Raw genomic sequence first — 23,427 nt, 5'->3', positions numbered from 1 at the left:
TCCTTCTCCAAAATGTATCTAACACCAGCAGTGCTCAAACAAGAACTCTTGGTAATTAAGAAAGGTACAGCAAGAGAGCTTCATACCCCACTGTAACAAGTTTTTGCCCACAAATACAAATAGATGCTTTTTTCCTGATAGGAAAAAAATTGCCCTGTAATACTTCAACTCTCATTCTTCATTCTTAAATTAACCTTTTCTGCTATGTATCTGAAATTGTAAAACACATCAATGCTGTTTTGGAACAGAAGTTGTCAACTTTAAAGTCAGACTGCTTTTTCCAACAGATGGTCTTTCTCTAGTGTTATGGATATAAACACCGATGTGCAAAGGAACAAGTAAGTGGGCAACTGCAGATAATAGATGCAAGACGTAAGAAAATTGCTATTTTTAGAACATTTTCTTAAAAAATGCTCTCAACAAATGTTATCACAATACTTTATTGAATACTTCTGGGTTTATACATTCAAAATTGTGCTTACTTACACATCCACTCCAGCTGTGCTAGAAGGACTTCAAATTTCAAGAAATCATGGTATCAATCCATTCTGATCTGTAACAGTTCACTGGCAAGCAACTGGAAATAGCTGTAGATTCTATTTCGTAAAAGTTCTTACTGTAATATAAAAAGCTGCTTACCCTGATAATTATAAATATTAAAACATCTATTTTACTTGCATTCTTTTGAGGCTATAAGTGTTTTTCTCCAAATGGTCATTATAACTTCATCATAAGTGCAGGTTTCGCTCAGAGGTATTCTGTATTATCTCATTATCAAGTGCAACTCAGCATTCATGAATATGAATCCTTAAAATATTCATTAATATTCCAAGCATAACACTTGAAACAAAAATATTAAAAAAAATTTTCTGTTATTGCCAATTTTGGTATTAACTGAGAATACTCTAAAATAGTTAAGTACAACATAGGAGCAGAAATATAAAAATGAGGAACATAGCTTGGAGCATTCTGAAATGTCTACTGCAAAGTGTAAGAAAGCAGTTTCATTAGACTTGCTTTCATCTTTGAAAAGACTACATGGGATTTTCTTCTCTTCATAGTCGCTTGTTAAAAACTAAATCTAGCAACGGTGATCCTTCTTTGAAGCAAGGCCAACCTTTAGTTTACTGTAAATTGAAAGTCTGACAAAAGAATTACATTTTTGGCTGCTACAGACAACCTCTCCTCCTTTTCTTCACAGCATATGGTGTGGCAATTTACTCCACAGATAGGATTACTGTCCTTACTGATACCAGCCACAATTAGGTGCCTCCAGATCTTTCTTACAGGCATGGCTCACCACTTAATGACAACTCTTGAGGTAAGGAAGCTGTTGTGCTAGTCCCACTTTGGAATTACAATAACCAGGCATGCTGCAAGTCATTCTGGTTAACTGAAGTGGCTGGATGTTTAGGGAAAGTGTTGGTTTTTTTTTTTTTTTTTTTTTTTTTTTTTTTTTTTTTTTTTTTTTCTTTTTTGTTGTTGTTGTTTTTAAAATCAGTTCTTCCTTCTTTAAACAGCTATCTTCAGTCTTGAAGGATCTATTCTAGGCCCACCTTTTGTAGCATCCAATTCATTGTACTCTTCTATTAGGTCAGACAAAGAGGATACAGCTTCTGAAAAACAGCTTTGCTCCATCCCATCTATTTGCAGATAATGGTGAAGGTGAGCCTAAGAGAATAAAAAAAAAAGTTCAGTGTTATCCTTTTCTTGGTATTTGATTGCTTTGGCTCAGTAAATATGTGTTAGCCTGTACTGAAGTGGGGAGTGCAAGCATTGTGGAAATGGCACTTAAGAGATTTATATCATGACATCCCTTGTTTAAACACTTGGCAAGTTTGGTAACAATCCCCAAGTGAATCACAGTCAATATTACTGACTTCTTAAAAACCCATCTTTTCATATTGTGTTCTTGGGTACACCAGACCAGCTGTGGATTTGGTTTACATGGCAGGCTTTTGGCAGCAGGGAGAACGCAGGGCTGCAGGGGTGGCTGCCCTCATGCTGAACAGAGCAATCCCAGCCAGCTCCAGTATGGACCTGCCACTGGCCACAGCTTGAGCCCATTAGTGATGCTGGTAATGCCTCTGTGACAATGTATTTATCGAGAGGTAAAAATGCTGCACAACAGCTGTGACAGAGAAGATGCAAGAAAATGTGAGAGAAACAGCCCTGCAGACACTAAGATCAGTGAAGAAGGAATAGAAGTGGAATTCTGAGGCTGGGAAGAAGGCAGTGGAGTGGGGGGGTGAAGGTGTTTTCAGCTTTGTTTTTATTTCTTGCCATCCTACTCTACTATTATTGGCAACAAATTAAATTAATTTTCCAAATGCCAAGTCTGTTTAGCCCATGACAACAACTGGTGATTGTTCTCCCCATCTTTATCTTGACCCAAAGGTTTTTCATGGTACTTTTCTCCTGTCCTGCTGAGGAAGTGAAGTGAGAGAAAGCTTGGTGGACTCCAAGGTTTAGTTTAGATATTAGGAAGAAATTTTTTACGGTGTACTGGAACAAGTTGCCCAGAGAACCTGTGGATGCTCCATCCCTGCAAGTGTTCTTGGCCAGATTGGATGGGGCTTTGAGTCACCTGGTCACACAAATAAAACTCTTGGGCTGTTAATTATAAACAGTCACTTCATGACACTAAGATCTGGGTTTCAATAATGCAAGATGCTAGTGATTAGTGACTATGGATGTTATAATGATAAGAGTTGCACCTTTTTCTTGTAGAGCTTCATAAATCTGTCTTTGAGTTCAATGAAAGTTGGTTTTACACAGGTGTTGTTTGCTAAAGCCAGAAGGGAATGGGAATGGCCCACAGGAGGTACTGAACACAAACCAGTTTTCCAGCCCTCTTGGTTCCAGGAGACAAAGTGCAGAGAAGGCTTCAACCTGTGATACAAAACTTTAGTTAACTAAGGAATATGAAGAACACAAAGGCTAACTACTAACAGTTTCAACTAAGAGTCTGAAAATGTCAACATTTAAGCACTCAGGATTAAGGAGGACAGTTACAACTGTCACTGTGAATAAGATATTTTAGACTTCAGACTAAAACACCGTGTCTCTATGCTAAATTTAAATTGCAAACATCAATTGTGTTTTGTTAATTTAATGCATTGGGATTTGAAAAGTGAAGTTACAAGTACCTGTTTCTATAAAAGGGACAGGAATCACTCTGAGATTTAGTAAAGGGGCAGATCAACACTGTGTGAGGGCGATCAGTCTACCTATAGTTTTGAAATAAGTAAAATACTTTAGATTCCCAGAAATTTTCCCCATGCACCCCTGTCTGCCTATAAAATCCATTTTGCCTGCCTTTCCTGTTACATCTATGTAGCTCAATACTGTTCAATGTAGAAAATAGGTGCTAACAACACAGAGTTGTTAAAATAAAGATGATTTCCTACCTACATGAAAGTAACCATGGAAAGAGAAGGGCCTTCTGTTCAGCAAAAACAAACTTCTACTACAGAACTCATTACTCCAACATCCTTTGCTGTTGGGAGACCCCTGGAAAGCTGGTTTTTTTTTGCAATTTGGAGATGGAGAGGAGTAGAACTTCCCTTTATTTGGAAATCCAGAAATAATATGACTTATTTTCACTCATTACATCAGTTAATTATGTTTTCTTCCCTTCTAAAATTAAGAAAAGGAGGCTGGAGTAAACTGATTTGGTATTGAAACTGTTTAAATGAGAAGTTGGAATGCTCTGGACAATATGCCAGTTTCTGTACAAATCCCGTGACTACTCTGTGTGGTATTACAAACCTTTCAATATTTCTGCGAAGGTCTGAAACCTGCACATTTCCTCGAACAAGAAGTGCACAGGCCAGGTAGAGGCTGTGCTTTGGATCTGCTTGAATTAGCTGATGATCTCTGCTAAACGCATCTGAGAACATCTGATCCAACCTGGGTGAAAAGAAAACAGTTATCTACTCTTACTAAAGTAGGATAAAAAAGTTCTTCAGAATGCCCACCTTCAGGGTTTAGAAGTTCATTAAATTCTGGATGAAGGTACATTTAATCTAGGACCATAAATTATAGGAAAGAGTCAAACCTTTATATGTACTTATGTTGGCATTAGAAGTTTTTAAAAACACACTGGATCCATTTTTTTCCTCCCCCTCAAGTTACAAGCCACTGCTGAATCAGAGAAGTTGCCTTTATAAAGGCAATTTGATACCATTGGTTACAAAGTCTTAAAATTATGTAAAAGAATTTAACTACTTGGGGTTCTGGTTATGTGGCAAAAATCTCACTTGGAAGGATCTGACAAGGAATATCAAAGTGCTGACCCTTACAGAACTGATTATCTGCCCGTTACACTTCATTATTTAAAAGGATCAATGAGTCAGAGAACTGTATTAATTTTGATTAATGATTTGGGAAAAGACAGACATATTTGTCTAGTCTTCTAATTTTATCATACATGACTGCTTTAAAAGATGACACTGCAGATCATATTCTTTTTCTCTTCACTTCCTTAACCAAGTTTCACTGTACTGTGGGATACCAAAGATGGTATTCTATGGACCCACAACATCTAAGATATTCTTTCCATTTGTTCCAAATACTGTACATTTATAATCTCTATTTATTTTTTCTTATATCATCTCTGCCACAATCTGCCTATTACAACAAAATAAAGGAGACAAAAATGTTACTGTTCCCACTTCATTCTGAAACATCTTTGACTGATCATCTCCTCATAGTCTGCTACCTTCCCCCCAGCCCTGTACTGTATCCTCAAGGTATGTTCTCAATAGATGTGACTGTCACAACTTTCTATTGGAAAATAAGCGTGGTCCTGCCCTCTTCTCCACTTTGCATACTTCCATCACTTACCCTCAGCTGTCTCTACCACTATTTCTCTCTATCTCACTCTTGCTGACTCAACATAATCCACCAAACCCAGTAAAACCTATTTTAACAGGTAATTTTTTTGCTATGTCAGCAGGATAAATATCTCACAAAATCTGACACATCAGCTTATCATTACAGTAAGATGTTAAATAGGCTCACTGCATCTCCAGACTGAAGTAAGACACCATTATTTCCCCAAAGAGCCTAGTTAATCCCTTGTTTGTCTTTAGAGTATTTTGTCAGTCAAGTGCAAGCTGTTACTCAAAAGAACTCGTGGTGTACTTCTAAGTAATACATTTTCCCAACAGAAACACTTCCAGCAGAGATTAAAAGGATGTCAAGTTTACTGGCTCAACCATTACAGAGAAAAGGGACAACAGATGTTCCATAAATCAGCAGGATGAATTTGAAAATGTGGCAGATATACAAGTTTTAGAACTTTCATCCTTAGTTTTGCTGTAGAATGGAATTTTTAAATGTAAACTATGGAAAAATCAGAAATTAAGCTTTAAATGTGAGACTCCAATAATATTTTTTCTTACCTTCTAGAAGGAACATTAACATCTGCCAGTGTATACAGAGGAGTCAAGCTTGAAACCAAATAATGAAGTCGAGGAAATGGAACCAAATTCATGCTGATTTCATTAAGATCCATATTTAGGGAACCCTCAAATCTAGCAGAGCTGAAAAATTAACAAACTGTTATGAAACTGCTACAAACTAAGTAAATCACTTCTAGAAGGTAAACATCTATTAAATATATTTTTCAGCTGTTGTGTACAATAAAACTGTAAAACAACACTTCATTCAAGCAAGTATTCAAGTATAATTACAAAACTTTCACATCTGGCAGTAACAGTGCTATGTCTTATTTACTTATACTTCTTATTAAAGAACAGTAAGTTACCAAGAACGATTCCTTGTTTCCCAATTGTAGTCTTTAGCACTGATTTATTATCATTAATAATGTTTAATACCACTTAATACTGGTTAATTAATACCACTTTTACTAAACAGGCTATAATAAAACACATGTTACCTAGCATTCATGACAAGCTGTTTAAAAGGAAAACAGGCCAGTACCCCAGAACTATATTTTTTGCAGCAATAGACAGTTTACAAGCAAAAATGATCTCACAATATTTACAAAATAATGCAACTGGCCTAGAAAGGCAAACCTCCATGGGCTCCATGAGGCACTAGTGAAAGACAATATACTTCAGCCTTTAAACTTACCTCAGTTTTAAGACTATCATGGCTAAAGCAACACCACAACAATCTGAATACTTTAGCATTTAGTGCTAAATGCTAAAATAGTTTAGCATTTAGTAACCAGTTCTTAAGAAGAGAAGACTCATATAGAATGAAAACCAATTAGTATTACTCAAGTTGATGCAGGCCTGCATATTTACAGCACACACCACCTCCAGAAATCCTACTCAGTTACAGAGGAATAACCTGTAACTTTACCTTGTCAGGTTCAGCAGCAAGTTGGCTACGATATTATTCATTGCATCAAATGGCTTCTCTTGTAGTGTTTTTGCACTGCCTGCACTTGATGTTACCAAGCTGTTTTGCTTCACAGTTGATCCTAACTTCCCAGAATTGATCATCTGATGAATTTTATTAACTATCTCAAACAGAGACTTTGAGAGAGAGGAAAAAAAAGCACAGAAGTAGTCTTGAGTATAGAACTTTGAAATTCGGTACCACACTTTTTCATTTCTAATAATCTTGAAAGCTCAGACATTGTACCGTTACGTTAAAGATTATACCTTGATACATCTAGAGTCCAATTTTTGAGCAATTCCAGTTGACTGAAGTGTTTCTAAGTCTGTGCCTTACATATCACAAATATATACACGGCTTGACTCAGAAGTTTGAATTTTAATCAACTATTCAAAATGCTTATGAAAATTTAAAAAGCAGTTTTAGAAGATAACACCTGTGAAGCAAAAAATATAGTCTCTGACTAAATTTCACTTTCTCTTGCTTTTTTCACAAACAGCCAGACAGCCACTGAAGCTAGATTCAAATGAGTCTAGCGCTTTGCAAGGTCAGTGATTTACTAATCAGCACAGTTAAGTTTGTTGGAATGTGGAGAGGCCAGCGGTCCTTGCAGGACCCTACTAATACTGCGTACAAATTGATTGCTAGAAGAAGAGAAGACACTCTAGCTCAGTAAATAGGTTTTCACTGTTTATCTTGAAATAGACATGAAAAAATTCACTCTACCTTAGTTTAAAGGAGCAGAGCAACTTTTTAGTGATGCCCACATTCATTTCAAAAGCTTACAAGTGACTTAGAAGTTCAATTATTACTTTAAAAGGTGAAATTATGCTTCCAGAGATTTGGTATGCAAATCAGTGCTGAAAAGGAAGAGCCATTTCCACATTCTAATTTGAAAAAAAAATTACAGAAATAGAATATTATTTCTTACTTCATTCTCTATTGGTAGCACACAGTCTGCATGTTCATTAAGCTCCTTCATAGCCAGAACACTGTTATATGGAGAAGTAATAACATCATCTTCACCAGAGGGATAAACTGAAGTAACAAATCTATATACTTCTGGGAACTCCTCCTCAAGCAAATTTAGTACAAAAGTTCCAAGACCAGATCCTGTCCCTAATTATGAATGAAGACAGAATGAGAGAAGACAGGTTCCCCACATTATCTTAGGCTCTACAACTCATGTAGGAGACAAATAACTTTTCAATTATATATGTTAACAAATATTTTCTGAAGCATTTGGCTGACAGTAGAGGCTACTCAAATGTAATTAAGGCAGGAAGGTTTGTCCCAGGCAGGAAAATAATTAAGTAAAAAAATTATTTCCCACAGTATGTCAGTTGGAATGAAGTATACATTCTCAAAAATTTCTGCAAACCAAAAAGTTCTATTATGTAACAAACATTTTTCTGACCTAGTATTTCTAATTCTTATTTTCAATTCTTTAATTTGAATTATGAAACACAACATTTGCTTAAAAGCATTGAACTGTCCCAAACAATACTATTTTCCTTTTGGGTTTTCTTTATGAAATTTTCTCATTCTTCAGTAAAAACAGAACTGCCCCTTCCCCCCAGCACACAGGCTTTTTTCCTCATTAACACTAAGCACACAGCCCTGAGTTCAAAACAGAGAACTGAACTGTGGCCTTGTTCTGAATATTCAGCTACATTCTCAGTGGCAGACAATTCAATCCATGAACATGACAGCAGTTTTCACAATAACAGAAACAGTACCTCCAGGGTCTCTGAAATTAAGCAAATGGCAGCAAAAAGGCCCTTGACAAAATCCTTGCTTCATATTTAGAGCTATTTTCTGTGTCTTTTTCCACATCATAACCAGTTATAATACATGCTATTCTCATACTTCTGGGGTAGGAAGGCTTAATGGCAATGCAATAATGACAAAATTGTCACTGCAAAGGATTCTCCCTTTTGGCTTATTAGCTAACTAGATCAGATGCAAGAGATGAGGAAGGAAAACAGAAAACCAAAGTTTTTCTGAAGTTAAGCAACATTAGAAGTCTCCTTCAAAGCCTTCTGGAAAACTCCCCACAACTAAAATGATTATGACAATGCTGTCAGTGTTCAGAGGTCACCGACCCTTCTTCTGATCAGTAATACCTCAGTGTTTGTCTTTGGTACCTGTCTTGATCCACTCACGACCTCATCTTTAGAATTTCAGCTGCATTTTTGTTCTGGGTAGCATATCAGAGCTCCTCAGTGCTCTAATAAAACCAGTGATAAATAATTACAGGTCCACTTAATTGTACTAGGTTAATTTTCTAAATCTGCATTCTGAATGATGTAGATTATTATATTGATTTTCTTTTCAAGATCCATGTATTTTCTTTTTTTTCATCTGTGGCTACTGCAGTCATACTCCCCATAAAAAGATTACTTACCACCTCCCATGGAATGAATTATAAAGAAACACTGTAGACAGTCACAATGTTCAGCAGTTTTTCTCAGCTTTTCCACTATGTTTTCCCGGTACTGACAGCCATATATCTTATGACCTACAGCCCTGAGGATATGAAAAGTACTTTAAAATCTCTGCCCAAAAAATCAAACTTTAAAATTTTCATTTTAAATCCTTTTATGTGACATTTTAGAGTTCAGAGTCCAAAGCTGGGTGCAACACCTCATCTGTGAGAGTTTCTAAGTTGTGGCTACATATGAGCATATGGGAGTCAGGACGTGGCTTTAACTTGGAGGATGCAAACAGGTCTAAATTCACAACTTTGGAGTGTGCACTTATTATTCTGTACTGAAAAGGAAATGAACTCCCACACTGGATGATCCAATTGTAGTGATGAAATGAAAGCTACATAGTCCTTAACAATAAAGACATCCCTATGTAATAAGTGTACAGATAATCTTTTGAGTACTATGCAAGTCAGTTGCTACTAGCAACAAAAAAAACCCCCAAACAGCTCATTTTCAACACACTTGTCTGCTAGATGGCAAAGTTGGTAGATAGTAAAGACTGTTTTACTCTCCTTATTGCACTCTCTTTTGGTACATTTGCTGGTGATTTGCTTTCCAGTCTATAGTGCACTGAATATTATTAGAGCACCTTAAGGTCTCTGAAAATTTGGAATTCATTATGTTAATCAATCTTTTTCTAAATTTTTCTCTTGGTAATGTAGTTTGTATGCACAAAATCAGACTCTCCTTAGAAATCAAAAGTGCATTTGTTCATATATCTCATTTCCACAGTTGCTGCACAGTCTCAAACTAGATTATGGCTTCGACTAAGCAGTGAAAGCAGCAGAATGCCAAAGAAACAAAAATAAAAAGCATGTTCTTTTGTAAAGAAAATAAAAAAATAAGGAGAAAAAAAAAGAGGCAAAATGATGTATCAGCAAAATTATTCTTCTGTAAAAGCCTTTTCAAAGCCTTCCTCCAGGCAATAGTGACTCCAAGTTTGCTGGTAAAATGCTGCAGCTCTCCAGGTGCAGAACAACACAGAAAGCTATGGTTATCATTTCCCCTTTCAAATGCCATCTAATTAGCTGCTAAGAAATGTGTTCTAAAGAGGTTCTTACCAGTTGTTTCCTGAACCAGAAACATCTGTGATAAGCTGCTTGCTATCAAACACATCCCTCAATGGTCCCTGTAGAATTTCATTTACCACACCCTCCTCCATGTCAATCAACAGTGCCTTTGAGAATGGAAAGAATTTAAATTCAGTCAGTAAGCAAACCACCCTTGAAATAATCACACAAAGAAATATGAAAGGAATTCTGTTTCTACTTTGCTCCAGAGAAACCTTTTTTCCCCCAGCTGTTAACTAGGAGACCAACTAGATTCTCCTTAGCTGATTTGCTAGTTGTTTGATAGGACTGCATTTCAGATGAAATTTTGTTAAAATTTTATAATGTTTTGCCCCACTACTTAGGAACAAAAAAATTAAAATATTTTTATGTTTCAAGTTTCCTTGCTCCTTAATCATTTAAAGTGGCTCAAAGAAACCAAATGCTTAGTTAATAATATCTGCAATAATTTTATAAAAATTCCACTATGAGTTACTCAACAAGACTGGCAGCAAACTGTATTACTGCATTAATAAAAGTTAATATTAGAAATTTTACTTTCAAAGCAGTACTTAAACCTGAATGCAATTTTAAGAACTTCATGAGAATTCCCACACAGTTGGACATAAATATTCAATGTAAAAACAGTGACCTTTATAGATTGCCTTACTCGTGCTTTTAAAGAGCAGATTTTTCCTTTGTAAATATCAGGACCATTATCACCACTTCTGAAAAAAAAAATAGTAACAGAAAAATCTAAGATCATATTTGCAGCATAAAATATACACGACAATAAAATTTTATCTCTTATATATTGTGTTTGGAGGACTATGACAACACAAACAAACAGAAACACCCTGAACATGCTGCTAAAACCTCATAATACAGGACATGATCTCAATCAGAATTATCCTAAACATTACTTCAAGAAGCTGAAAGATAAACATAGAAGTTTACTCTCAGATACAGCCTCTGATTTGTAGCAATTCTACAAGCACTGCCAAAACTGGAAAGGATTATCTTTTATCAGCATGTGATACGTGTATCCACATCAAACAATGGAAAAAAGCTCCCCATGAGCTTTTCAGTGGGGGTAGTACAGCACTGTGCTCGAGGTGTGAAAGCTCTGTAACTGCACCAGCACAGTGCTGTGCTTGACTTATTCTGCTTATTATGATTTACCAGTTCAGAAATCCTGCTGGGCTGACATAGGTAAATCTTCCTTCTTTCCCAGGACTGGTTGTATTGAGTCAACATAGCAGACTATACATTATGTCACATTTTTTTCCCACTCAAATGATGAGATACTATGGTCTGGCCAAACTAGATTCAGCACAAGGGGGAAAAAAAGGCAGGGATACTGGAAGACTGATCTTATTTCCTCTTCCATTATTTACCTCATCTGGGAGCTGGCCAAGCCTAAATTTAAAGTATGTCTTAAGACCATTCTACATTTAACCACCATTATATTCACAAAACATCAGCTAAAATTCACTACAGCACCGATGTTCTGAGCCTACTGAATCCCATCAGGAACAAGGGGAAAAGAGTACAGGGCTGCACTGGATTACTCAAGAATTTTACAACTTGTCAATCAAAGATGGTCTCTAGACACTTTTCATTAGGTGAGCAGCTCACAACAGCCTCCAATACTCATGTGCTTCCTCTAGCCTACACAACACCTGCAGGAGTACACTATAGCACCAGTAAATCCTCCTAGAGAATTCCTCTTTAGGGACTAATAAAATTCAAAGAGGAAATAAAACCAATGCCAAACCAACATTTATGTTTCTCACTGTTGGCTTTATGGTCTTTCATGCCAAATCAAACCTTCTTGGTTTCAATTCAATTTCAAACCACTTGGATTCAATTGCTGAAAAAAAAAATCCCAAGATTCCTAGAACCATGGGATGGCTTGGGTTGGAAGGGACCTTAAAGATTGCCCAGTTCCAACCCCCCTGCCATGGGCAGGGACACCTTCCACTAGACCAGGTTGCTCAGAGAGAAAACAGGTGTTTCTATTGCAGCCAAGCTGTCAATTACAAATTTGGTGGTTTCATCTGGCACATGAAACAGACATTTTTTATGATTCAATTTTCTTAATTAAAAAAAAAATATTCTTGGAAATACACATATGGAATGACAATAACAAACTTCAATACATTTGCAATGTTCTTTCAAAGAGGTAAAATTTGAGACAAAGCAGTTTGGATTTCAGTGCAGTTCTAGTTAAAATCACATTGCTGTATGCAACCTTTTCATACAATGGAAGGAAACAGAGGTTGGTCAAATGTTTTTTTATTAAAATGCAACAGGCATTGTACACAATCCCAAGTACACATTTTCTTTTTGCAAACTGCAAGGATCTTTATAACTTGAAAGAGATAACTGAATGGTTTTAAGGTATGACTTGGTTAACTTAAAAAACAATTATAGACACTACTCTGGGTAACAAAATAGTCAGATACATAAGACTTAAAAATTTGTCAGTTTTTTTCTGACTATCTTATATACAATTCCTCTTACAACTCTTCAAGAAATGCTGCTCAGTTAGTATTCAGAGGGCACACAATATGCTTGTTATTTGCAGTGGCAGAAGCTATCAGATCCTGACTGTCCACGTTTGGTACAAAAGGAAAGGAAAACAAACTCACACACTTTCAACACATTTAACTACTGAAGTATATATAGATAGAATGGAAATGCAAAGATAAGGTTTTGAGAATACAAAAAATCAAAATCTTTCTCTAGTACAAGCTAAATATGGCTTAAATAAAACTATAACTTAGGTTAAAAGAAGATACTACAAGGGCTGATCTACCATGTTCACTCATGAACTGCTTGATAAAAACTTACCTTGTATCTACGTTCCTAAAGAAACTGCTTAAGGCTTCATCATAAATTCCTTTCTAAAAGGAAACAACACAAAATTATGTGTAATGTCAAAAATTCTCAGTGCTTTTTCATGGAATAATTTAAGTTGGAAGGGACCACTGAAGGATATCTGTCAAACTTTACTTCTTGAAACTGACTGAACATCTCTGTTGAATCCAGCTAGTTCTAGTCATCTCTAAAAAGAACACCTCATTGAAACATCAGCTTGTTATTAAAAACTGAGAGGAGAATGTAACCAGAAAATTAATTTTTCAGCACAAGATTAAGCAACTGTAGTAGTTTATTGAAGATCCCAATGCAACTATTAAATTGAAGAGCTGCTCTTCAGCTGACTCAGTTCATCACTGATACAACTCTCAGCTCATCATGCGTTCCATGCTTGTGATACCAATGCCCATGGAGCTCTGCAAAAAGGACAGCACAATCACACTGATTCTTGAAATCCCTGCCAGGGGATAGCATGGCAATTAGCCAACATAAAACTAAAGAGATCTGACAAGATTAAATACCTTAAGTGCTTCATAGTCACAGCAAGAAAAGTGTGATTTTGTTCAGGGTACTCAGCACAATCCTATGTCCTCCTCATGTTGCTATTTTGGTCAGTAAAACTGTACAGCAAGTCATGGCACGAGCTAACGTGGAAAACAATGGTGGGCTTTGGGGGTGTCCTCTTTTGCTTTACTGCCAGTGGCAAACTACCAGCACTGAACAGCCCTCACCATGTTGTCAACTGCCTCAGAGCTGCTAATGCCTGGCTGTAGGGAGACACACTGAGCTTTTCAGGGTGGAAATGCTGGAGAAAGTTGGCCTGAATTAGTGATCACAGAATATTCTGAGTTGGACGGGACCCAGAAGGAACATAGAGTCCAACTCTCAGCCCGTCAAAAGACACCCCAAGAGTCACACCACGTGCCTGGGAGTGTTGTTCAAATGCTTCCTGAGCTCTGACAGGCTTGATGCTGGGGAGTCTGCTCCAGTGCCCAATACTCCCTGGGCGAAGAACCTTTTTCTAATACGTAACTTAAATGTTTCCTGACACAACTTCAGGCCATTCCTTTGGGTCCTGTCACTGGTCACGACAGAGGAGAGATCAGTGTCTGTCCCTCCTCTTCCCCTGAGGAGAACGTTGCAGACTGTAATGAGATCCTCAGTGTCCTCCAGGCTGAAGAGACCAAGTAACCTCAGCTGCTCCTCATATGGCTTCACCTCAAGGCCCTTCACTATCCTTGTGTTCTTTCTTTGGACGTTCTCTAACAGCTTAATGTGTTTTTTTATATTGTGGCACCCAAAACTGCACACAGGACTAGAGATGAGGCTGTCCCAGAGCAGAGCAGGACAATCCCCTCCCTTGCCCGGCTGGCGATGCTGAGCCTGATGCCCCCCAGGACACCACTGGCCCTCCTGGCTGCCAGGGCACTGCTGATTTATGTGCCACTTGCCATCGACCAGGACCCTCAGGTCCATGCCGCTGCTTTCCAGCATCTCATTCCCCAGCCCGTCCGTACATCCAGCGTTGTCCCATCCCACGTGCAGGATGCGCTAATCCCCGTTAAACTACACACGGCTGCTGCCTGCCCACCCCCTCATTTAACAGGGTCTCTTGGCAGTTAACCTCACGTTTTGTTTTCGTGATTAGCTAAACGGCACAGGAAGCTGGGGATGGTTGTGCTCACAGTGAAGCGCCCTTGGTTTAAGCAAACAAACACAGGGCTCTGCAGTCACAGCGACAGACGCGGAAGGCAGCGAGGGCGGCTCGCCCCGGGCCAGCGGGGCTGCGGCGCCTTTACCTTGTTGACAGCGGCGTGTTCCCGCAGCGCCAGGTCCCAGAAACGGCATCCCACCTGGTTCCCGCACTGTCCCACTGCAAAGGGGAGAGACACGGCTCAGGCACAGGGAGGGGGCGGCGGGAGCTCTGGGCGCCACGACCCCCTTACCCTGCACCACCACCGACTGGGTCATGGCCGAGCCGGCGGCGCAGGCCTCTTTCGAAGTCGGCGCCCGGAAGCCGCGCCCCCTGAGTTCCTGCGGTGGAACGTCCCAACCGTCGCCTCAGCTCGCCGCCTGCCCGCCGCGAGTGGAACGTGCCATTAGGGAGCGGGGGGAAGAGGGGCGGACAGCACGGGAGAGTGGTGAGCTTTTCAGACACTCGGTGAGTGTGAGGGGGATCCGACAGGGGCTGCAGGGTCTCGGCTGAGGCCCAGATACAGGAGGCCTGACAAAGAACTAAAATAAAGCCCCTGTACGGGAGAACAAAAGTATTTCCATACACTACAGTTCATTATCCTTTATGGATGAAATGTTGCGATGAGGAAGCGCTTTATTTTTCCCAAATACATAATTCAGGGAGACGGTGTGAAATGTGCAAAGCGGCATGAAAATACAAACTAAAAATTAAATGAAAAAGCGGCCATTTGGAAATGCTGTAATGTACCCTCCCAGCAGGCTTGCACGTTAAGCTCGGTTTCATACTGAGCATCTAATTGTCCGCAGTGAAAAAATGAGGAGTGTAGAGAAGCTGTTGTCTCAGCATGGCAAGACTGGTCCTCAACACAGCTCAGCTGCAAAATCATAGAATCCTTTAGGTTGGAAAAGACCATTAAGACCATCAAGTCCAACTGTTAATCCAGCATTGCCAAGTCCAGGACTAAAACAGTAAAGAATGTGGGACATGCAAATCTTGCAGAAAGCTGTCTTGTGACACAGATGGCATTTCTGCTTCCCGTGGGAGGAAAAAAGCAATTCCATGCAACCCAGTCCATTAAGTTTTATGGCTAATACCTTCCAACAAAATACTTTTTTTCCAAATAGATTATTTGTAGTGCTGGTCTACAAAAAATTTGTTAAATAAAATTTTTCATCCTTTTTTTTGCTCCTAGACATAACCTGGTAGACATTAATTGTAAGTCTACAGAAAAATAAATTTATAGTTAATGACTATTTAAAAAAGTAACAAACTATTTAAAACAAAACAAAACAAAACAAAACAAAAAAAAAAAAAAAAAAGAAACCAACCCAAACAAACAAAACCCCAAAACCCAAACTATTTAAAAAACCCAAACATATATAATCTTTCCTGGAAAGATTATATATGTATTGCAGCAAATAAAATATTGTACAATACAATATAAGAATGCATTATTTACAAGAAATAGATACACAGACTAAATTTGTAAAACTTAAATAAAATCATATTGTTCTTTAGAAAAAGTACTGAGTGGCCCAAGCTTACTCAAGTGTCATGGGGAAAGGACCAATGGCTGTAGTGTTATAGGCATGTTTAGCATGAATAGAGTAATACTGCCTCAAACAGGTCTTTTCTATAAACTAATCACCAGTGTAAAACCACATGAATATTAAACAGGAAAGTAGGTAGTCATTTGTCTCTGGACAGACTAGATGTAACCTATAACTTAATTTCGCTCCCTGTGGTTTTTTGAAGTGGCCCAAACTTGTCGGCTGTGCTCTGTTCTTGCTATTAGATGTCAAACTGCCTCTATACTTCTTACCTACTGATATGTCCTTAAAGTCTTCTCTTCACATGTCTTCTCAGCCTTAATTAAGGTTAAAAGCAGTACAACATTGCTTATAAGCATTCTAACGCTTAATTTAAATTCTACAGAATCTCTTAATATTACTGTATCTCACTTCCTTTCTTTTTGTGTAATTAGCTCCACTTTCTTCTTTTTTTTTTTTTTTTTAAGTTAGTTGCAGTTTTTGTGTTCTGTGTCCCATGAAGATTCAGCTTAGTCAGATTCAGTCTATTGAACATGATGTTGCAACAAGACACTGAGCTTTGGCTTCCAGTGTTCTTTAAGTGGTCTGTGAAGGCAAATGTAAAGTGATTATTTTCTTTGAGCTTGGAAACACTGTGAATTGGAGATGGAATTGATATTCATGTTAATGTGGGGATATTTTTTAGCATAGTCATGCAAATATCCAATCTCAGAATATTTTGGGATACAGTAACAGCATAGTTGCAGTCCTAATTCAGATAATGGCCATAACAAGACTTATTAAACCTTGAAGGTGCCAGAGAAAAGTTATGATCTACTTAGAGTCAGTGCTCATTTCTTGTAGGCTTTCTGCAGAATTTAGATAGTTATATTCATGTGAAAAATGGAAATGGACAATCTGACAATGTAGCTCAGAACTTGAAGGTTTTTCACAAATCTTTGTAGATGAAGGGTTTTGTACTTTGAAGGTATAATTTTTAAGATAGATACAGACGACAAATTGAATTCTGAGAAGATTTCTGCTTAGGCAGTTGCCTTCTCTTAGACACCAGCAGCCTTGAAATGAGTGCAGAGGTATATGCAATATAATGCATCACATACTGGCTTTCTTTGGCACATATGAAATGGTAATTTTAAGGTCTGTGTGGATGTCGGGGGCAAGGAAATTTGCATTATTTTCTTCTCTCCCTTGAGTCTGCAAGTATCCTCTGGTTTATAGTGTTTTTCTTTGGAAACCCTGTTCTGCAGAGGGAAAACCCACACCTTTGAAGTCTAGAAGGGAAAATTGAGGAAGACACTCTCCAAAACAGTGCTGTGTTTGATTAGCTGGTGATATAGTAATAAGTGAAATAAATTGAATAGTAGCAGTTTATGAATTTTAATTGGTTTTTATTCACATACTGTTTTTAGTGTATTTTTAGTTTTCCATATATGAAGTATGCAAAGGACTGATTAAATCAGAAAAGTCATTCTTAAATGTAAATCCACAGAACAAAACCAAATCACATTGCAGCAAATATAGCTAATAGAAATATTGTTTATTCACAGAGCTTGGATGTGGATATGAGAAAATACGCTTTGGTTTGAAGTAGGTGTGAGACAGAAAAAGTTCCAGCATGTATGTACCAATCAACATGCAATGCTCCACTTAATACCAGCATTCACAAAACTCTGATGCTCTTACGGGCCACAAGCATTTGCTATTCCTGGCTATCTCTGCTGAGCAGCTGCAGGCAACTCAAAAGGAATTTCAGTAATCCTTGTAACCAGCCTATCTAAGCAGGGAATCTGCTGTTCTTTTCTCTCCAACAATAAGGTCCTGGAGACCAGGGCCTGAGGAATCTTAGCTCAGGTTGTGGTGTCATGAGCTTTTTTTGAGCCAGTCTAACAACTCACTGGCACTGGTAGGAAAGAGACTTCCTTTTTTACCCCTGCTCCCAGCTGTACAGCTCTGACACCATCCATGGCTTCTGTAACCACTGGGAACCCAGCTCAAGGATCTGAGGACATTCACCCTCATCACCAATAATAAAATCCAGAGAGACTGCAGAGGGATACCCTTACTCCTTGCTTCTCAAGTATGAACAGTGGGCTTTGGAGTGATGAAAAGAAGGGTCTATATATCACTCTGTTGTGAAGGGGGTGTCTGTAAGCTTGGAGGTGGAAAGAGAATCAGTCCTTGGAGCATATTGCCTGAGAGCCACAGGGAAGAGAAAAGGGGATGTGATCAGGAGAAGGCAAGCAGAACAGGAATGGGGCTGAAAGTATGAGCAGAGCTGACAGGGCTGGTGAAAGGAGTGGCAGTGGCTACTGGAGCCACACTGTGTTCATTTACCACCCAACACTGGACTCTAGAGGCAAGTGGAGAGTCTGTGATGGGGTCCCAGCTGCTGGAGAGTTCCTGTGCCTGTGTATTCAGAGGTTGCAGCTCTTTATCCAGAGAAAGCCAAGTCTGCTGCAGTGTGTCAAAACCCTTTTTTCACCCTACTGAGAGTAGTAGGGAAGCTGCTGATTAGTGCTTACATCTTATTCTGGTGGTTCTTCCATCTGTCTATGCTTTCAAGATCTTTGGATTCCAGTTTTCATTTGTGTGTTTTCCAGATGAATTCTGATTAATTTTTAGTCTCTAGGGTTTTATCCTTTATTTTTACATTTCATAGTTTCCTGCTTTGCAGCTGGTCATATTTTGAGTTGGTTCCAACAATAATTTGCTCAGCAACCATAAAACTTTCATTACTTTATTCTTTATTACGTTACTTTATTCTTTAAAGAAAAGAAAGCTTTGAGTCCTTGTAGGTGATGATTGAAGGGACTAAGTTTTGCAAGTGACTTGTGTCTATTTGGTGTGCATGCCTACTGTGACACCATTAACTTCCATCTACCTTCTATGTTTATAACATAGCTCAGATTTGCAGCCCTTTGCCTCCTGTTTACATCTTCCCTTTTCACTCTTGGTTCCTCTGCAGCAGCCTATCTTCTGAAGGAGCATGTTCCTTGTTTGAGGATTAAGTCATAAGTCATGTATGATAAGGGAGTCACTTGAAACTGTGACTGATTCTGCTTTCTACGCTTCATGTTTACTTGTGTAACATTAGTGCAAATGAGATCACAATGAGATTGTGAATTTAGTGCTGTGTTTGTAAGTAAGTGCATTTAAAAATTCAAAGAAAAAACTTGAGATTTAAAATTGTCTCTAAGGCAAGCATTACTCTAAAATTACCTAGTTTAGGTAAATGAGTCTATATATAAAGCATCTGTCTTAAAAGATATACATCCTCTCTTCATATTGTGCTAGAACATATCCATGAAGTCTAGAAGTGGAATAAAAATTTTAATTTTTCATTGTTTGTAAGCTTACATAATTAGTATATTCTCTTCCTCCCATTTTATTTGAGGAATATATAAATGAGTTGAATGGCAAATGAAAAATATACAGTAAGATCTTTATACAGTATTTGCGATGTAAATCTATTATCTAGCTTTATTCTTTAATGTGCATTAGCAGATCTTTTTCTGTGGAACAAAGGGTGATTAAGATCTGGAATGAGATTATGTAAAGGATCTATTTTGAAAGTAACATATTTAATATAATTTTAATTTATTTTATAATCTCATATTTTCATGTAACAGACTGGCCACACATACACTATAAGAAATGGTAAAGCTCACTCTTGTGGTTTGTTAAGAGAAGTGCAGAAGCAACAGCTTTTATTCTTCAGTGATTTTTGTTTGTGTGTAAATATTAGATGTGACTTCCCCTTCCTGCTTTCTGTAGATGTGGCTGTGATATTTTCATTCTTTGTGTCTTGCTGGACATGGTTTGTTTTGTTCTATTTTTCTTTCTGTGATCTAAGGAGCTTTTCAGAACTGATGCAATGCACTATCAGGCTGCTGGACAGGTATTAATGCTCACAGCACCGCTAACCAAAGCTGCTTTACTAAAACTCACTGGCTTTTCATCAATCATGAAGTTACGAATGCAGCCAATGAAGGAATTGCGTGTAGTCAGGCTTGATGTTAGCAGAGACTCTGGAAAAAGAAGATAAAAAAAATTAAATAAACAAAAGTTTAGAGCTCATGATGGGCAAAATAATCAATTTGGTGGCAGAACCTTTTAACTTTGCTACTAAGTGCAGCTCTTCTGAATCTTCTTTTAAAGTGTTTGACCTACTGTCAGTGTCCTAAAGGCCATTAAAGTATGGTTAGTTATCTACAGTTATATGAACTCTTGATACTATATTATCAACAGAGACACAACTTTGCATTTTTGATAACATTTTCTTTTAAGTAACAGTGTAGATGAGTCCCAGTGTCGGTTTTTGTAATTTAACATCACATGTATTGTCATCTGTGTCTGCTTTGTTAGTTTGCATTCAGTTGGCTGTATCTGCATAGCATTATTTAGTATTGTATCTTATTTGTTGTTGTGAAGTTCTGTGTAAGACTTTCATGTGCCAGGCTGATAATAGCATTATAGAGCCAATATATGACATTGCTTTAGTATTCTATAATTAATGTAGAAATAGAAGGCTGTATTATGAGGCAGAACAGCATTTACAATTACCCCTTTATATTACCTCTCTGGGAAGAATTCTGTCCTAATAAAATTCCAGTTTGGATTTAAAGAGTGAGCAGGCATCTGTGCATAGATTTTATTATTCCGTTTAGGCTCATTTTACCTCCTGATTGTGTGGGATGGATGTGAACACCACACACTCAAGCCAGTAATCCAAGATAAGCATTATAATGAATTTTGTAGTTAGAGCTGTTAATGATTGACATGCAAGGCTCAGAGAAATAATGCTGCATATTTTCAATGAGAAATGTACAGGAGTTGACTTAAAAATTGAATCACGTAGTGTTGATTACAGTTTGTATATGAACCCCAACAGAGTAGCTCTGTCTGTTGAATAAGGGAAGGAAATGTAGTAATCTTGGCCCATGCTACACAGATGGTCTGTGAGTCACAGATACACAGGAGCAGAAATCTGTCCAACAGAAACCCCTAATAAGAAAAAGAATCTCCATGTTTTATCTTGTGTTCAAAGATGCCATTGCTTGAAGAGGAAGAAAGAAGCCTACAAGCAACTAAACCTTGGGACTCCAGTTACAGTGACAGCGAGTTTCCAATGCCATAAATAAATAAATCACTTCTTAAAAAACAGTAAGCCCACATGGGAAGGAAAAATAGAAAAAAAAATAGTTTGTAGTTGGCTGACTTCTCTACTGAATCCATACCTTGCCCTCCAGCAGCTGTCAATGTTTTAATTTCAATGAAGCAGCGCATCTTTTTCTTTGAGAACTAGAGGCAGAACATTTATGATCAGCTCTTGAGCTTTTGAATTTTACCAGGTTGTTCACATATTTTGTTCTTTTTTTGAGCTGAAAACTTGATCTTTATGCTTTCTCTGGAAACAGGGCTGAAATCTCAGAACAATGTACCACAAAGATACCAAAAACATACCTGGTACACCTCCAATAAACACTGGCTCCCTGTGGTCAATTGCCTTTGGATTTAGCGGCCCTACCACATGGTTGACTTCAGAGTCTACGTCCAGCTGCACCACATTTGCATCTCTAATAACTGAAAGGAGAAGGAACAGGGATCAGCAAGAAGTAGCACATGAGTCTTTTATGACAGACAGGAGTTATCTGTTTGGTGTGAGTAGTTGATTTAGTGTTTGCTAGATTGGGTGTGAGCCATCAGTGACAATTTGTGAGCAGATTCTGGCATAAAGCAGGGCCCATGGTAGATACAGTGGGAGCAAGGGTGCTTTTGAGTGGGGCTCTTGATCACTGGTGGCAGTGTTTAGGCTCCAGGTTATGAGCATACAATGGCTTGTGGCTTAAAAAAACCTGTTGCCCAATCACTCCCAATTGGGGATGTATTAGAATGCAGTGAGGCTTCTCCCTTGCCTGTGTGCCTGGATTTCCTTCAGAAGGAAACCAGAATGCTTGTGGAAAGGGTGCAGGCTCAGATCACTTCTGCAGTGATAGTGGAAGACATCCTAAGTCAGCATCTAGACAGGAAGATGAGGTGGTTCAAAGTACCCAGGAAGTACTTTTTGGCTTTCAAAACCAGGAAAGAAGGATGACTGTCTGGCACAGAGGCAAAATCCCAGCTGTAGACATCTCCCTATTGTGAGTAAAAGGTTCCCCACATCTGTCTTCTTGTTTGACTTTTAAGGGTAGCATATACTTGTACCTACTGCATTCTATCAGTTTATTTAACCTCTAATTGGGGAAGGAAGGATATAATCTGGTATATGAATTAGGAAAGGTAGCCAGAATTTCAGCTATGCTGCTTTCTGTTCTTTGAACATGGAGTTTCCATCTTTCTTTGTTTTTCCTATCTTTGTAGGAACCCGTGCTTGTCTTTGCAGGAAGCTCTACAGTTCTATGTCTGAAGGATGAATAAGACTCTCTTTCACACAAACTTGGGTCTTGGCAGGTGAAAAAGAAGAACTGAAAATACTGCTGCATTGCTAGTGCTCTAGCCCATGGAGATGGATATCTGGGGAGCAAGAGATGGGCTTTGTTACCTTAATTAGGGGGTGATCACCTGTTACTGACCTGCAATTCGATGCCACCTGCCGTCGCAGAGACTCTGTTTCAGTGTAACCGAAGTTGAAAAATCCCTGATTCCATTATTCAGTTTCACAGTAACCTGAGGGAAAATAATGTAATCATCAGTGTAAACCCCCTCCTTTTCTCTTTTTTACCTTCTGTTGTAATAATGTTATATTCCACACTCAAAACATGTCAAGTATCCAAGAGAAAGGAAAACACGGCTTCATTAAATTTTTCAAAATAAAGTACCTTTTAAATTCAAATTAAGTTTTTTTTTAATATTTCAGACTCAATAGTTCTGAGACATTCCTAACTATCTCAAGGAAGGGTTCAAGAAAAGATTTAAAAGTAAGAGCTAATTTTACTCATTTACTAGTACCTCTACTCTATAATTTCCTGTGTGATAAATTAGTGTTTAGATGCATCAGATGATGTTTTTGGCATCTTGCTAGCCATTTAATAAGGAAAACAGTCATGAAAACCCAAGTGTAAACAAACAGAAAATGTATGAGAAAGGAATAGATAGCAAAATTAAGAATGGCTTTTAAGTTACTTGTTCAAGCTTACCAGTAAGTCTCTGGCAGAGCTAGAAAGTGAATGTAATTATGAATTTTGCACCTCTTCTTTAGTTAATGGATTAATATCTTTTTTTCATGAAAATGTTCCAGCAGCAGCAAAACAGTGTTGTGCCCCTGTTATGGGACATGAGATTCCTGGTGGTGATTGCCAGAGAACTCCAGACTCTGAGTCCAACCACTCAGGCTTTTCAAATGTTGAAATTGTCCCTGATTATGCTGACACTATGTTAACTGA

General features: G+C 38.1%; 2 protein-coding genes across 2 annotated transcripts in view; both read right to left on the bottom strand.

Moving 5' to 3' along the window:
• Nucleotides 1–424: 424 nt before the first annotated feature.
• Nucleotides 425–14,890, bottom strand: TUBE1 (tubulin epsilon 1). The gene is made up of 12 exons (XM_053974186.1): nucleotides 14,746–14,890; nucleotides 14,599–14,672; nucleotides 12,773–12,825; nucleotides 10,587–10,644; nucleotides 9,929–10,044; nucleotides 8,783–8,904; nucleotides 7,307–7,494; nucleotides 6,337–6,512; nucleotides 5,409–5,549; nucleotides 3,772–3,912; nucleotides 2,718–2,892; nucleotides 425–1,671 (listed from the first exon to the last, which is right to left on the bottom strand). Exons 1-12 carry the CDS (start codon nucleotides 14,768–14,770, stop codon nucleotides 1,513–1,515), a joined length of 1,428 nt encoding a protein of 475 aa, XP_053830161.1. The 5' UTR covers nucleotides 14,771–14,890; the 3' UTR covers nucleotides 425–1,512.
• A 2,522-nt stretch (nucleotides 14,891–17,412) lies between these two features.
• The window catches only part of LAMA4 (laminin subunit alpha 4), a 96,229-nt gene continuing 90,214 nt past the window's right edge, over nucleotides 17,413–23,427 (bottom strand). The window contains exons 36-38 of the mRNA XM_053974038.1: nucleotides 22,618–22,711; nucleotides 21,509–21,628; nucleotides 17,413–20,073 (exon numbers count right to left, since the gene is read on the bottom strand). Coding sequence (XP_053830013.1) covers nucleotides 19,928–20,073; nucleotides 21,509–21,628; nucleotides 22,618–22,711 — 360 coding nt within the window. The 3' untranslated portion in view covers nucleotides 17,413–19,927. The remainder of the gene's footprint in view (nucleotides 20,074–21,508; nucleotides 21,629–22,617; nucleotides 22,712–23,427) is intronic.

This window comes from Vidua macroura, chromosome 3 (assembly GCF_024509145.1).
Source record: "Vidua macroura isolate BioBank_ID:100142 chromosome 3, ASM2450914v1, whole genome shotgun sequence".
NCBI classification, from domain to species: Eukaryota; Metazoa; Chordata; class Aves; order Passeriformes; family Viduidae; genus Vidua; species Vidua macroura.
The sequence above is the reverse complement of the archived record's forward strand: the minus strand, read 5'-3'. Positions and strand labels throughout refer to the sequence as shown.